The sequence below is a fragment of the Phacochoerus africanus genome, chromosome 10 (genome assembly GCF_016906955.1).
Source record: "Phacochoerus africanus isolate WHEZ1 chromosome 10, ROS_Pafr_v1, whole genome shotgun sequence".
Classification (NCBI taxonomy): Eukaryota; Metazoa; Chordata; class Mammalia; order Artiodactyla; family Suidae; genus Phacochoerus; species Phacochoerus africanus.
Window position 1 is genome coordinate 120,524,275 of NC_062553.1, and position 16,539 is coordinate 120,540,813.

Genomic DNA, 16,539 nt, shown 5'->3' on the forward strand with positions numbered 1-16,539 from the left:
CACAGCCTTTTTAAAAGTAGGGGATAATGAAAGCGTGGATTCTCTAGGAATGCATGTTTGCCAAAACTTCTCGTTCTATTGTTTAGCATTAGGAAATGAAACTAGCCTCTGAATAATAACAGATTACGTGGTATACGTCTCTCAAAACCACCTCCATATTTATTGTTTTGTGGCTGGGAACTAGGTGCATTAGTTAGGGAGAGCTAACTGCTGTAACAAATGACAAAATCGCGGTGACTTAAGACAATGAAAGTATTGGTCTGGTGTTCCTGGTTGGCAGTTGGCTTTTGTGTGATTGATCTTGAGCTCTAACCTCCCTTCTTACTCCTGCTTTGTGTACAACTTGTAAAGAAAAGGAGGGTGGAGAAGGCATACTTAGTGTAGAAATGACACATGCCACTTTCACACACTTTGACAAGAACCCAGCACATGGCCACGCCTCCCTGCAAGGGAGCAGGAGTTCTGGATGGAATGCTCAGGAAAGAAAAATAGCTGAGGTGAACAGTGAGCAAGTTTTGGTCATTCAGGCCTCTGCTTATCTACCTCGTATTCTTCAGTGTATTTGCTCCAATATCTATAGACACATCTATAAGCCACATAAAGATCATGTTAATGAAAAGGCACTGTGTCCTTCTTGCAAAATAGCCTTTGGACATGTGTGAAGCGCATGGAATGAGGGAGCCTTTGACAGGGACAATTTTATAAATGGCTATATTTTTACATGCGCTATCAGTCATTCGAGGCAAAGTTTCAGCGCCTAGGAGTGGTGTGGGAAGATTTGGCCACTTCCAAAATAATACAGTTGGAATAAAAAAGTGATGCCTTGTAAATCCAATTTCAAGTCACATCCCGCAGTCTTTGAGGCAATCAGATTGCCGCAGGAAACCAAGTATAGATCCTCAATATTTCAGATCATATTTGTAGAGAATTTTCAATATGTCATTGGAAATTTAATTATCGTTTAAATCATCCATAAAGAATGTTTGCAAACCAGTATAATAGGGAATGCAACATATAGACATTTTCAAATAGTTTAGAAGTTCTTGAGTTTTGATATATTTACAATTAATTACTGCTATTAAAATTCTTTATTATTTTTACTTTAAAAATTTTTATTTATTTAATTTGGGGGCCACACCTACAGCATGCAGAAGTTCCTGAGCCAGATAGCAAACATTGCCACACAATGATGACAATGCCGGATCATTAACCACTAAGCTACCAGGGAACACCTACAAATTCTTTTTTTTTTTTTTTAAGGCCACACCTGTGGCATATGGAGGTTCCCAGGCTAGGGGTCAAATTGGAGCTGTAGCCACAGGCCCACGCCACAGCCACAGCAATGTGGGACCCAAGCTACGTCTGCAAACTACACCACAGCTCATGGCAATGCTGGATCCTTAACCCACTGAGCGAGGCCAGGGATGGAACCCGCAACCTCATGGTTCCTAGTCAGATTCATTTCCACTGTGCCACAACGGGAACTCCCTACAAATGCTTTTTAAAAGCAAATCTACTAGTATTTATTTCTGGCAATACTATTTACTGATAACTTGAAGTGTTATATATATATATGTATACAATTATAAATTTTTGTTTTTATTTATACATATCATGTGTCTGCTTGTCTTCCAGTGTTTATTTATACATATCATGTGTCTATTTATCTTCATGTGCTCTATAATTCATAATATTCATTACTTTGAAGGAGTCCTTTCTGTAAAATTAGTAAAGCCTTACTACATCACAGGATGGGTGACGTGAAACAGTTCTACATTATAATAATACACAGTAACACTTTTCCTTCTCCTTAGAGACTTGTGTAAAATTCCTGAATTGTCAGCTTAGTTTGGAGAAAAAGTGACTTGTTTCATTTTTGAGAATTAAGATGAGTACACTGTTTTAATTTTAAAACAGGAAATAAAAATCTAAACAGAGAGCCAGCATGTAAATTTCCATATCCTGTGGTGAAATATGATAAATGACCTGGCCAGTTCTTGCCTAGAGTTGTTGGACTAATCTTTTAATGGAGCAAGAGTTTGTCTCAGGCTGTTTCCTGCTGAGATTCTGAGCAGCAGAAAAGACTTATTGAAGAAATTAATGACAAGTTCATGAAACATCAGGACACTAGAAGACAATGAAAACAATATTCACCTAGAAAGAACATGGATGTCTTAAAAGTTGTTCAATTAGATGACATATAGGCGCTAATTTAATCCTCTTCTCATAAGGTTTTTTACTCAGAAGTACAAAGCTATAGAAGGAGCATAGGGAATTACATCTGGTCCTATTATCCCTGAATGCCCCCTCCATGTATTTTTTCACCTTTTATGAAGGTGAAGACAAGCCATGATCATGTCTACTCAGACATTTTTATTTTTATTTTTTGCTTTTTTAGGGCCACACCTGCAGCATATGGAAGTTCCCAGGCTAGGGGTGAAATCAGAGCTGCAGCTGCTGGCCTGCATCACAGCCACAGCCAGCTGGGATCCAAGCAACATCTGTGACCTATACCACAGCTCGCAGCAGCACTGGATCCTTCACCCACTGAGTGAGGCCAGGGATCAAACCCACATCCTCATGGATACTAGTTGGGTTCTTTACCATCTCGCCACACTGGTAACTTCCTATTTCAGACATTTTTTAGGTTGAAATTTCAACCTAACATTTTAAGTCAAATTTCACTAAAAACTCATAAAATGCCTTGTAAATGTACAGAATTATTAGGAAATATTCTGAGCTGTTGGTCTTGCTTAATGTCATGCCTCAAATATCCTAAACTTAATGACTTATTATGATCTGATAGTCTTATCTACTCCTATGAGCAAAAGCATTGTTCTTTCATTTTCTGCCTGGATCCTGATAGTATGAATTCTCAACGAGGATTTCCTGTCCTGGCTCAGTGGTTAACAAACACAACTGGCACCCATGAGGATGTGGGTTCGACTCCTGGCCTTGCTCAGTGGCTTAAGGATCTGGCGTTGCCGTGAATTGTGGTGCAGGTCACAGACACGGCTCAGATCCCACGTTGCTGTGGCTGTGGCTGTGGTGTAGGCTGGTGGCTACAGCTCCAATTCAACCCCTAGCCTGGGAAACTCTATATGCTTTAGGAGACCCTAAAAAGACAAAAGGCAAAAAAAAAGAAATCTCAATGAGAGTAATTATATAACAAATTAGGAAAAACACCTTAAAGCAGTTACAGTAGTAAACAAGATAATTTTCAGATAGACTGTTAGCTGTATTACTCAGCTTTTACTACGTTATTTCTGTGCTAACCATAATTCCAAACAACCACCCCCAACTCCTGCACACACACACACACACACATACATACATACACAAAGAAACTTATGTACCACACACACAAAATGAAGTTGAGAAAGTCTGTGGGTGCGGAAAAGCCTTTAGATTCTTCTCTGAGCCATGTCCATCTAATTAAGAGGATTGGGGAATCACATTTATCTGCAAAAGGTTTTAATAATAGCTATGATTGCCACACCTTTTAGAGGTTTGTGCCCTGGGGCTGAGTCTATAGAGGGGTGTGAAGTATAAATTTCATGGTTTTAGACTCGTGCCTCTTTTTGTGGTGCTTCCTTTCTTCTTCAGGGTGAAGGTGGCATTTGGATATATCACTGGAACTTTTTCTTTGACAAGCTCCTGCCCGCGCCTCCTAGTCAGCGCTAGGAAAGCTGTGTGGAAGGTCAAACTTACAGAATTTAGCCAATGGGCTTTTCTCATTGCCTCGTAACACTGGGCATAAAAGAGTTACTTAACAGCCTAGAGTTCTGATAAAATGAGGTTGAGTCTGTCTATGGCAATAGCATCATCTCTGGTAATCAGAGAAGGGTAGTGAAGATCAAACAGATGTTCCATCACCCAGAGCAAGCAGGACACACGTGATGGCCATCTCCTTGCCAGACGTACCTACAGGAGTTTTCTAATTTCATATGGAATCATTATGTCTAGGGAAACACCACATTTTACTTCTCCGGATATTGTTCTTTGGCTGCTCTTCACCTTTCAATGGCATTTCACTCTTTTTCTTGGTATTGTCATCCATGACATCAGATTAATTAAACAAGAAGGTTATTAGACAAGGGGGCTCTAATGCTATGGCTGGCCTAAAATCTAAGCCTGTGAAATGCCTTAGGGTTATGAAGTCACAATCTAAAGAAAATCTATTGCTGGAGTTCCTGCTATGGCTCAGTGGTTAATGAACCCCACTGGTATCCATGAGGTCGTGGGGTTGATCCCTGGCCTGGCTCACCAGGTTAAGGATCCGGCGTTGCCCTGAGCTGCTGTGTAGGTTGCAGGCTTGGCTCAGATCCTGAGTTGCTGTGGCTGTGGTATAGACTGGCAGCTACAGCTCTGATTCGACCCCTAGCCTGGGAACCTCCGTATGCTGTGGGTGTGGCCCTAAAAAACCAAAAAAAAAAAAAAAAGAAAGAAAGAAAGAAAAGAAAAAGAAAAATCAATTGCTTTAAGCTATAGCCAATCAAATTATTTCCTTTCTTTGCTTCCACGCCTTCGCTGCAGAAGTCTCTTGCCCAGCTCCTGTTGGTCAGTGTCCCTAACCATTTCCAGCTCAACACTGCCAGATTCCAATTGATTTTTGCTCAAATAAACTCTTTAACTTTTTAAATATGCCTCAGTTTATCTTAATTCTGATATCATCGTCCAATGTTTTTGTTAGGAATACTTCTTGGGATATATCACTGGAACTTCTTCTTTGACAAGCTCCTGCCCGCACCTCCCTAGTCAACCAAGCTGCTGAAGTCAGATTCTTAACCCACTGAGCCACAGTGGTAACTCCTGTTTCTGTCCTTTAAACCAGAGGAACTATTGATTTGGCCAGCCAGTCAGGTACTTATTTTGTTAACAGTCTTATCAATGTGGTTTTAATGATGAGAGCATTGTTAACATTTTCTTTCATGTCTGATCCTCTCAGCTAGTTTGAGGGAAGAAACTATGCTTTATATATCCCATCTCCCAACTGCTATTGCTTGGCCTGTTGCAAGGACTGACAGCACCAACCTGGACTATTTCACAACTATTTCTTTATGAGGGCGGGATTCTACATCATGTATTATATATACATATATTATATATCATGGTATTGCATCCCATCTCAATATATAAAGAATATAAAACAGTAATAAAGATGTGTTAAATGTCAACAACAATCTTCTTGAAATTATGTTAAAAGAAAAAAAAAAGGAGTTCCTGTCGTGGTGCAGTGGAAACGAATCTAACTAGGAACCATGAGGTTGTGGGTTCGATCCCTGGCCTCACTCAGTGGGTTAAGGATCTGGTGTTGCCATAAGCTGTGGTGTAGATTGCAGACGCAGCTTGATCCTGCATTGCTGTGACTGTGGCATAGGCCGGCAGCTGTAGCTCCGATTTGCCCCCTAGCCTGGGAACCTCCATATGCGGCGTGGCTGCAGCCCTAAAAAGCAATATCAATTAATCAATCAATCAAAAACATTTATGTTAAAAATGTAAAGTAGGGATTATTATGGATGTGGATTTACGATTTAGGTGGAGGGATGACTTATAAAATACTAATATAGGTGAAATATTATTTGGGAAAACAATACCAACACAGAGTCCCTCCCTCTACCCAGCAAATCCTAAAGATCAATAATAGATAATGAAAGGATAATATAAGACCGTAATTTTTTCCCCTTTTTTGCCTTTTAGGGCTGCACTCAGGGCATACAGAAGTTCCCAGGTTAGGGGTGGAATCAGAGATGCAGCTGCCGGCCTACACCACAGTCACAGCCATGCAGGATCCCAACCACGCATGCCATCTAGTCCACAACTCAGGGCAACCAAGGATCCTTAACTCACTGAGTGAGGCCGGGAATTGAACCCGCGTCCTCGTGGATACTAGCTGGATTCTTTAGCGCCAAGCCACAACAGGAACTCCCAATTTTTTAATTTTAAAATTAACAGCAAATTTCCAAAAAAACTTGATGAAACTTTCAGATTGAAACCCAAACTACAGTACTAAAGAGTATATATTTCAAATTTTCTTAATGTCAGAAATACTGAATTATGTTTATAATGTAATTACTATTAAAACTCCAAGTATGAAAGATTTAGATCACTACTGTCTCCAAGCAGCTGGACGTGTACAGAGGTGCTATTAATCTATTAGTTGGAAAATTAAGTAGCTGGCATTATGATAGTACTGTGTGTACAGTACTATTTTTTTAAGCCCACCATTTGCATTTGATTACATGGACCATCTGTAACTGCCTGTGAATCATATGAGGACATTTACCGAACATTTGTCAAGTAGCAAAATGTTTAGCATAGAAGAGTTGACACATAATAGCCTTCATGTTTCACTAAATCAGCTTTAGAAGCCAGGCTATAGGTACAACCCATAGACGTGTAGTCTTTAGAAAAATATGATTTGATTAAAGAATACCGCCTCAGCCCAAGCCTTCAGTGGGTAGACTAAAAGGTCTTTTGTGACCAGCGAGGTGACTTTGCTTCACCGTCTTTTCCATGAAACTGTTCTGTTGGGGTTGGGGAGGTAGGGGGTTCAAAAAGTCCTGAGAAAAGAAGAGGAAGGAGATACAGCTGAAAAAGTGGGAGCAGAGGGTCGTGATGAGTCGGTGGCTGGGCACTTGCCTAGGAGGAAGAAACGCGAAATCACTACCCAGACTATGGTTAGCGAAGGAGTCGGGGCGCCTTTCACTGGACGCGTTCGCGCCACCTGTCAGACCGGAGGCGTCAACGGGAATGCAGGGGGGTCGGTGAAGGTACCCCGTGCTCCGGAAGAAGGCTGCGGACAGGCGGGTCTCTGCTCGCCAGGTGTTCTAAGGGGGCGGAGGGAGGGCAGGGCAGGAAGAGGGAGCGCTAGTCCCCGCTTCCCGAGGTCTCTGGAACCGAGCAAGGAGGCAAAGGTGGAATAGGGGGCAGCTACTGAGTGCCCCTCCCCTGAGCCTCTCAGCTCCTCCCTCCAGGCACGTGACTAAGCCGGCGGGTGCCCAGCTCTAGCAGCGTAGCTCGCTCTGTTTCTTCCCTCCCGCCGCCGTGCCCTTCTTCTCCCGGGTTCCCATCCCTCCGTTCTCCCCCACCTCCTTCTCATGCCCCAATAACAGCTCGAGCTGCAAAGCGCCCGCCCCTCCGCCCTTTTCTTCGCTTGCTCATTGGCTGAGACTTCAAGGACGCGGCCCGAGGGCGGGTGGCAGCCATTGGTGGGATGAGCAATCCGAGTTCCCGGATGAGGGAACATTCTGCAGTATAAAGGGAGCGGGGAAGGCGGGAGACAGCGCAGTTTGAATCGCGGTGCGACGGAGGAGTAGGCGGCGGGATCTCGCTTGGTGACTGACTAGTCCTTTCTCTGCCTTGCTTGTTTGAGCTTCAGCAGAATTCGAAATGGTAAACTTCGCGGAGGCGCTCGAAGACTACGCGGGTTTTTGCCGGCAGGAGAAAAACCCGTTACACACGGAGATGGGGGTGAAGCGGTGACGGTTGGGAACGCGCGGAGAGAGGATGTGGAAGAGCGGGGGGAGGTGTTTTGTCGGCGGCGAGCGGAGCAGCCTCCGATCTCGCGGCGGGCGGCGACGGTTGGGTGGCGCGCGCAGCGCCGCTGCGAGCCGGAGGGCGGTGAGCGGGCGGCCTGAAGCGCGCGGCCGCGGCGGGCGCGCAGCGGGGGGCAGGCGGGCGGGGTCGCCCTTGCGGCGCGCGGCGGGCCGGAGACCCCGGCTGGGCACCGGGCCCCGCTCGCGCCCCGGCCGCCCCGCGGTGGGGGAGGGGCGCGCCGCCTTGGTAATCCTATATTCTGCGTTCCTTCTTCGCTCGCGGGCGTGTGCGCGCCGCAGGCTGGCGGTAAGGCTGGGAAGGACTCCGGAAAGGCCAAGACAAAGGCGGTTTCCCGCTCGCAGAGAGCCGGTTTGCAGGTCAGTGGGGGTTTCTGCTGTCTGGGAATCGCGGCGTTTTTCTCTCCTTTTTCTCTGTTTATCATTGCACTAGATGAGCTTTTGGTCTTTGCGTGGTGATGGTGTCGGGACTTGGTTTACCGATACAATAAATATTGGGGAAAGGGGGGCGATCACGTGTGGCGATGCTAGGGCGCGTTGCTGCATCAGCCTCCGTGCCCCTTGCTTTGGCGCGCGTATAATTTGACCATTTTTGGCTCTTCTATCTTTGTGCATTTGTGTTTGTGTATGCGAAAAATGAAGTTTCCGGTGGGCCGTATTCATCGACACCTGAAATCTAGGACGACCAGCCATGGACGTGTGGGCGCGACTGCCGCTGTGTACAGCGCAGCCATCCTGGAGTACCTCACCGCAGAGGTAAATGGGTGTACGCCTGTAATCTGGAAAAGGTGGTGGGGGGAGGCGGTGAGAGGGAAGGAGGAAAGTGATGCAAGAAAACTCCCAGGCTCTGAACGCGGTGAGAAGCTTCTGACAACACTAGAGGGGGCTGGTGTTCATTTTGGGTTCCTCCTGAGCTTGAGTTGACTGCTTTAGGAAATAAAATTGCGTGTCCCCTTTATAGCTTTTGCATATCTTGCCATTCAGGTAGTGGGGGGAGACGGCAGTTGGTAGATACACGTTCACGAAGCTTTGATTCTTCTGGATCTTGATCCTAAGGAAAGTTGGCAGGAGATTGATTAGATTCTGTCTTCTAGGTACTTGAATTGGCAGGAAATGCATCAAAAGACTTGAAGGTAAAGCGTATTACTCCTCGTCACTTGCAACTTGCTATTCGTGGAGATGAAGAATTGGATTCTCTCATCAAGGCTACAATCGCTGGTGGTGGTATGTAAATACTAAAAATTTTTTAATTTCTTTAGATAATTCTTTACTTTTTTCCCCCACTAGAAGAGGACACTTAGTGTTATTTTCAGTGATCTGTAGTATGGTTGCATCATGAAAATTGATTTCTGTATATAACTTAGTGAATTTTTACTTCCGCATACTTTGGCCTCACATTTAAAGACTTCTTCGAAGTTGAACATTAAACTGTCATGGTTTTGAAGTCCTATGTTAATTTTCAAAATAATGTATATTTAAAAGTATCCCTTTTCCTCCCCTAGGTGTCATTCCACACATCCACAAATCTCTCATTGGGAAGAAAGGACAACAGAAGACTGTCTAAAGGATGCCTGGATTCCTTATTATCTCAGGACTCTAAATACTCTAACAGCTGTCCAGTGTTGGTGATTCCAGTGGACTGTATCTCTGTGAAAAACACAATTTTGCCTTTTTGTAATTCTATTTGAGCAAGTTGGAAGTTTAATTAGCTTTCCAACCAACCAAATTTCTGCATTCGAGTCTTAACCATATTTAAGTGTTACTGTGGCTTCAAAGAAGCTATTGATTCTGAAGTAGTGGGTTTTGATTGAGTTGACTGTTTTTAAAAAACTGTTTGGATTTTAATTGTGATGCAGAAGTTATAGTAACAAACATTTGGTTTTGTACAGACATTATTTCCACTTCGGTGGATAAGCTCAATAAAGGTCATATCCCAAACTAGTTGTGTATTAAATTCACTCGATTATGATGGGAACAACTTTTGTTTTGAATAGCTATCTTATCCAGCAATAACTTAATAAGCACATTTCTTACCTTGAAATTAAAATGTTAATTTTGTAGATCAACAAACCTCGAAGGCCAAAGCACATATATTTTTTTTAATGCTATGAGATGAACTGTTAAAGATTTTAAAACTTCAGTAGGAGCTTGGAACTGGACAAGGTGATGTTTTTTAGGTTAAATTTGATCATCTCAATTTGTCGCTGCACTTGCTGTTTGTGACAGCAGCACTACATCCAGAGCACTGTGGTGGACTGGGGCAGGTAGGGAAGTTCTGTATATTGCTACCTCCACAGAAGGTACTTTCAGTATAGACAGTGAAGTGTTTTCTGTGTTCTCCCACTGTTTCAAAGGCTACCTGGATTAAACTGTTCAGTATGCACCATCTAATCCCGTTTTTACAGAAAAGAATCAAGGTTGGAGTTCCCCTGTGGCATAGCAGATTAAAGGTCCCGTGTTGTCACTGCAGGGGCTCCAGTGGCTGCTGTGGTGGGGGTTTGGTCACTGCCCTGGGGAACTTCTACATGCCTTGGACTCACCAAAAAAGAATCAGGGTTTCTCTGAAAGTCCTGAGTTGATCATATTTGCTGTCATGGCTGTCTTTACTGAACATTGTATGAAATGATTATTTTGTGGTTAAGTTGATTGGATCGTTTTGACATGACACTTGGCTTCTGACAAGTTCTTAGTTTTTGAAACTCGGATTAGGTCATTACAAGGCTCATCCTGCACACGGAGACCAGTATGACAGGTATAGCATTTCACAGGGGCGATGTGAAAAAAGAGTAGGGAGAAAACCAGCAAATAGATATATGATGGTAATACATTCCCAACGAGCTGATTCCTTCCTCGTTTTGGTCATGTAGGATTATTAGGGTTCCGGTTTTTCGCCAGAGTAAAGGCAAACTGCAAATTGTGTTTGCTTTAACTCCCGGATGTACTAAGGAGATGGTTTTACTGTAGCTGGGTCAGGAAAGTGCTGAAAGAGGCAATGAAACAAGCCCGGAGTTAGGGTCGAAAGGCGCTCTACTGTGTCCCAGCACACCTGTGCCGGAAGCGCAGCCCTCACCTGACCGAATCCTCCCCAGGCTGAGGGGGGGGCCCTGAGGCGGGGCCTTCGACCTCTGGGAATTTTCCTGAAAGCGAACATGCCCACCCCGAGCCGTAGCCCGGCGGCCAGGAAAACGGGCGGCCGCCGACGCGGGCCACAACGGGAGGTCAGAGGGCGCGGCGCAGTCCGGGCGGCCGGGTCCCCGCCCCGGTGGAACCCCCGGCGGGCAGCAGGCCTGGCATCGCCCGCCCCCGCGCCGTCCAGGTTGGTCAGCTCCGAGCCTGCTGGCGCCGCGCACGGGCCGCCGAGTCGGCAGGGACAGCCAAGCCCTGGAGCTCTGTCCGGGGGCCGCGAAGGATGCAGCTCGCGCGGTAGTTGCCCGCGGGGGGCGGGGAGGCCGCCGTGAGGAGGCGGAGCTGCGAGCCCGCCAGTGCGCCGGGGCCTCGCCGCCGCCGCCGCCGCCGCGGTCTCCTGCGCTCCTCCCCTGCTCGCCTCCGCACGCCCCCGTCCCCGGCCGGCCTCGCCTCCACGGCGGCGGCGGCTTCCGCCCCTCGTAGCTGCGCTCCCGCAGGAAACGGAAGAAGGCGCAAGCCATGGAGGGGAACCGGGACGAGGCGGAGAAATGTGTCGAGATCGCCCGGGAGGCCCTGAACGCCGGCAACCGCGAGAAGGCCCAGCGCTTCCTGCAGAAGGCCGAGAAGCTCTACCCGCTGCCCTCGGCCCGCGGTGAGGCCCTCGCTCTCCCTTTCCTCCCCGCCCGGCCCCCAGGCCGCCGCGCAGCCCGCTCTCGCCCCCACCCTCGGCCCTCCGGGAGCCAGCGGGGCTCCCGGCCTGCCCGACCCCGCGGCGGGGCCCCCCGGGAGCAGCATCCCGACACACCCCCGCCCCGGCCCTGACTGCCCCCGGCCGAGCCCGCCCTGGGCCGCCCCGCCACGGGCCGCTCGAGACTCCCTCCTCACCTGCCTGCGAGATGCCGGCTCGCCGCCGACACGCAGGAGTTGCCGGTTCCCTGGTCGGTTTTCGTACTGTCCAGCTGTCATTCTCCCAGGCGACTCGCCGGGTTGTGTCTTCGCAGAGTGGGGCTTTCTGTCTGGGTGTTTGGTTATGTGGCGCCCACCCTTCTCATCCTCACCCCCAAGTAAGGCCTAGGCCCCTAATGAGGTGGGGAACCGGGAACTCTAGTGGCTAATGTACAGGTCCCTGGTTCCACCGCCTCTAGGGTAGAAAACACTGTGCCCAAAGCAAACATTTTCGAATACTTGAGATGACATTGCTTTTCCCTGGGAGAGAGTTCGTTTAGAAGAGAGGAGCACCAATTTGGCAAAAATGATGGAGTCAGTAACCATTTGCTAAAGAGTATCCGTTGTTATAGCACCATAATTGTAGACAAATGAGATACAGGTTTAGGAAGAGAGTACTGGACTGCCCTTAGTCGAATTCCTTCTGTTCCCATCCTGCTCTCTAGGCTTTAAAATCTTTAAAATAATTATAGCCAACATTTATTGAGCACTTACTTAAAGTACCTAGTGTTTTATATGAATTATTTACTCCTCGGAACAATCCTAGGATTCATTTGGCCAGGCTTACTCATATGGAAACAGACTTTTTGATGAATGAATGATGGATGAACGAAAACATACCCAAGGTCACACGGTAATTAGTGGCAAAGTCGGACTAGACTTGAGCTCTCTAGCTCCAAAAACCACCACCCTCCATTGCCTGGCCTATAGGGTACTGTTTCACTTGAGGTTCAAGGCATTTCCAGATGAAGAAAATTATCAGTAAGTCAGAAAGAAGGTGGGGCTACTTGTTTCATTGTTGTTTTCTTAATTTTTTTTTCTACATTGTTGAAGCTTTACTTTTCTCTGTCCTTTCTGTTACATTGCTCTTGAGGACTGTACCAGGGAGGACAGGAGAGGGAAATGAAAGAAATTAAATAATAATTATTTTGTTAAATGTTGCAAAACTGTAAAATTTTTCAACTTAACCATTTTTAAGTGTACAGTTGAGTAGTGTTAACCACTTTCACATTGTGGTACGACAAATCTCCAGAATTTTCACCTGACAAAATTGAAACTATCCCAATTAAATAGTTCCCCATTTTCCCCACCCACCCAGCTCCTGGCAACCACCATCATACTTTCAAAAATTTGACTACTTTGGATACATTATATAAGTGGAATCATACAGTATTTGCCTTTTTGACTTTCTTATTTAACTTAGCATAATGTTTTTGAAATTTATCCATGTTGTAGCATAAATATAATGGGAGTTCCTTTTTAAAGGCTGCGTAATAGTCCCTTTCATGTATATACCACGTTTTCAATATCCATTCATCATCTACTAAGAGATTGTTGTTTCTGTATCTTGGCTATTGTAAATAATGCTGCTCTGCACATAAGTGTGCAAATATTTCTCTTTGTGATCCTTTCAAATTCTTTTGGCTATATACCCAGAAATGAGATTGCTTGATCATATTGGTAATTCTTTTTTCACTTTTTTGAGGAACTGCCATACTTTTTTCATGGCTGATATGCCATTTTACATTCCTACCAACAGTGTGCAAATGTTGCAGGTTTTTGGGTTTTTTTTTTTCCCCCATCTTTTTAGGGCAGCATCCATGGTGTATGGAAGTTCCCAGGGTAGAGGTTGAATTGGAGCTTTAGCTGCTGACCTATGTCAAAGCCAGGAATCGAACCCATATCCTTGTGGATCCTAGTCAGGTTCGTTACCATGGAGCCATGATGGAAACTAAGAGTTTCAGTTTTCCCACCTCCTCACCAACGCTTGTATTTTGTTTATATGTTTGGATGTTGGTTTTTGGTAGTAGCCATGCTGATGAGTGTGAGGTGGTATTTCATTGCAGTTTTGATTTGCATTTCTCTAATGATGAGTGATGTTGAGCATCTTTTTATTTGCTTGTTGGCCCTTTGTGTATAATTTTTGGGGAAATGTCTATTCAGACCCTTTGCCTATTTTTTAATTAGGTTGTTTGTGTTGTTGAGTTGTAGTAGTTCTTTATATATTCTACATTTTAACCCCTTATCAGACATGGTTTGCAGGTTTTTTTTTTCCTCCCATTCTGTATGTTCTCTTTCATTCTGTTGATTATTTCCTTTGATGCACAGTTTTTAAGTTTGATGCTGTCCCATTTGTCACTTTTGCTTTTATTGCTTGTGCTTTTGGTGCCATAGCCAAGAAATCATTGCCCAGATTTAATTTTGTAAAAAATTTTCCTACTGTACGAATATGTGATTTCATTTAGTCATTATCTAATCCTAGTGGGACAGTTTTAACATTAAACAAGTCACCATTAAAGACAGAATACTTTGGCTTTTGAATCCTAGCTCATTACTAGCTTGTAACCTTAATCTTGGGCAAGTTAGATAACCTTTCTATCATTTAGCTTTTGTGTCTGCAAAATGAGGCAATAATGTATCAATTTCCTAGGGCTCTTATGGGTATTAAATGAGTTAATACATAGAAAGCATTTAACAGTAAGCACTTAATTATTTTGGTATCATTTCCATTGAACAAGTGTGAGGCTTTAGGAATTTTTAAACTTGTAGTCTATCATTCTGTTATACAAGCAACTTGAATCAGTCTACTAAAGATACATATCAAAGCACAACGCAATTGTTGCCCTTAAAGACATGAACATAGGGAAAATTAAGAAACTAACAGTGAAAGCTAATAGCGCAGTTTATTGAAAGGCATTATGTGATTACCAAATAAAGTGACTGGGTATAGTCGTGGTGTAGTCTGAAAACCTATCTGAAAACCTATCTCTGACAGCTTTCTGACCAGGGATGAGGGACTTAGTTATATGGAAAATGAAGATTTCATCACAGGGTTGATGTGAACATTAGCTGAAATAAGTCGTGTGAGATAATTAGTTTAGCAAAGTGAGTTCTACATAGAATGTTCTCAGAAGATGTTTATTGGAATAATTTAAGAATTTAGGGGAGGGAAAGATCTAGAACATTTGTTTAAGCTCCTGATAAAGTTTATAGTGTAGAAGGGAATTGAAGGTGTGGGTTAAATGAAATATAACATTTTTATCCCTGAATTTCACCTATTTTAGACTACCCTCAAATCCTTATAACGCAGAACTTTTACTGAGTTCGTCTGGAAGTATTTTCATACGAAGACAGGCAAAATATATAACATTGCATTTTGAACAGTGAATGAGAAAATACGTGCCTAAATTCTAGCTAAATTCTAGAATTTTTGTCTCCTTGACATTTTTTCTTGCCAGGTGAGAAGTCTGATGGACAGACACTTTAAAAAATTGGCAAGCGTTTTCCTTGAGGAAAAACTTCATCTTCAAATGAATCTAGGACATTATTGCTTTCTAAGTATTTAGTTGAGAATATTATTTTACAGTTTGTTTATTGCAGTAGACTTCTAAATGAATCGAATTTTACAGCTTTCGAATATTTTCATACCATGAGTTTAGTATGTGTAAAGGATTGTTACATGAATATGACTACTGCGTAGAAAATATAAATATTCTGGAAAGATAATGTCAGTAGCAGAATGTCAACAGGAGAAACATTTTAGTTTCTAAACTGTATATTTATTGGGTTATTAGTAAGTTTTGGATTTTCATGGAGAGATACGCTTTACATTGCTGTTTTAATACTTTAGTATTTCATACTAACTGGCAGGCAGTTTGAGATATAGATTTTTTTTTTTTTGTCTAAGAAAAACACTTTTATTGTTGTCAAGAATTTTATAGGATTTGAACCAGATGGCAGCCTACAGCTTCAGAAAAGGCCATCCTGTGTCTAATGGATAGATAACTCCTATATAATTCATAGTGTATATTAGTACAATAGCAGTTAAAACAGTCCTCTTTTAATTTTTTTCTCTCATGTGAGAGAGAGAGATGTGTGTAGATTTTTCTTCCTTGTATTGCTACATTACTTAGAAATTTAAATCTAATAAAAAAATTAAAGATATGTCCCCTTTGTCTCACTTAAAATGGTAAAAATAAAGCTTTTAAAACCTTCATTACACATCTGGAATATTATCCAACCTATTCCTTTTAAGACAATTCCATTTTCTTTTTATTTCTGACTTAATTGAAATTTAGTGTCAAGTACATACTATACATTCAGAACAGTTATTTTGATAGCACCAAGTTAAGTGTTATAAAATAATTTCCAAATTTCAGCTAATAGCCAAATTATTTCAGGCATTGTGAATTTGGTTTTGAACTTTAATTTAATGGTTGTATGACCCTGTACTCGTAAATATCTTTTGGGTTTCTGCATCATCTATGAAATAGGGCTATGTTAATCAACACATATTTACTGAATCCATACTTCTTTTGTGGTAAGCACTGTTCTAGGAACTAGGAGTCAGTGAACAATTAGACAAAGTTCTTGGCTTCTTGGAGCTTGCATTCTAGAGGAATGAAATATGAAGTGTCTGCTGGACACAAAAATGGCTCAATTCCTATCATTCCCCTTTCCTTTCCTGAGCCTCAGTTTTCTCATCTGTAATCTTCCCAGGATTATTATTAGATCATTTTATTAAGTGCTGTAAGGACGTCAGGTATTGTTACAGACAAAAATATTTCGATGGTGCCTTGGAGTTAGCAAGTTATATTATCTTTTTTTCCGTCATTTTTTTAGTTACCTACTTGAGTGTAAAATAATTAAGCTAGGATTAATCTCCATTTGGATTCAACTACTCATTCCCTTCTTAGTTAATATGTAGTTCTCCCCTCTTTGCTTTCATTCCCTGTATTATCCTATTATCCATGTATATAGTTGTCCCTTTTCTAGATTAAAAATTCCTCTGCACATCGTGGTTCAGTGGAAACAAATCTGATGAGCATCCATGAGGACACAGGTTCGATTCCTGGCCTCACTCAGTGGGTTAAGGATCCGGCATTGCCATGAGCTGTGGTGTAGGTTGCAG

At 43.4% G+C, this 16,539-nt stretch overlaps 2 protein-coding genes across 5 annotated transcripts in view; both read left to right on the plus strand.

Annotated features, from left to right (window-relative positions):
* The first annotated feature begins 7,180 nt into the window (after positions 1–7,180).
* On the plus strand, positions 7,181–9,494 carry LOC125137623 (histone H2A.Z). Its single transcript, XM_047798486.1, has 5 exons — positions 7,181–7,395; positions 7,839–7,916; positions 8,199–8,312; positions 8,651–8,780; positions 9,059–9,494. The coding sequence occupies exons 1-5, from the start codon at positions 7,393–7,395 to the stop codon at positions 9,118–9,120; spliced, it is 387 nt and encodes a 128-aa protein (XP_047654442.1). The 5' UTR covers positions 7,181–7,392; the 3' UTR covers positions 9,121–9,494.
* A 1,569-nt stretch (positions 9,495–11,063) lies between these two features.
* Positions 11,064–16,539, plus strand: part of DNAJB14 (DnaJ heat shock protein family (Hsp40) member B14) — a 51,155-nt gene continuing 45,679 nt past the window's right edge. For 2 of the 4 annotated variants that reach the window (XM_047798484.1, XM_047798483.1), the window contains exon 1: positions 11,065–11,334. In XM_047798484.1, the coding sequence (XP_047654440.1) occupies positions 11,202–11,334 (133 nt within the window). In that variant the 5' untranslated portion in view covers positions 11,065–11,201. Of the gene's footprint in view, positions 11,335–16,539 lie in introns of all 4 variants that reach the window. The other 2 variants (XM_047798482.1, XM_047798485.1) reach the window with 2 other exon arrangements.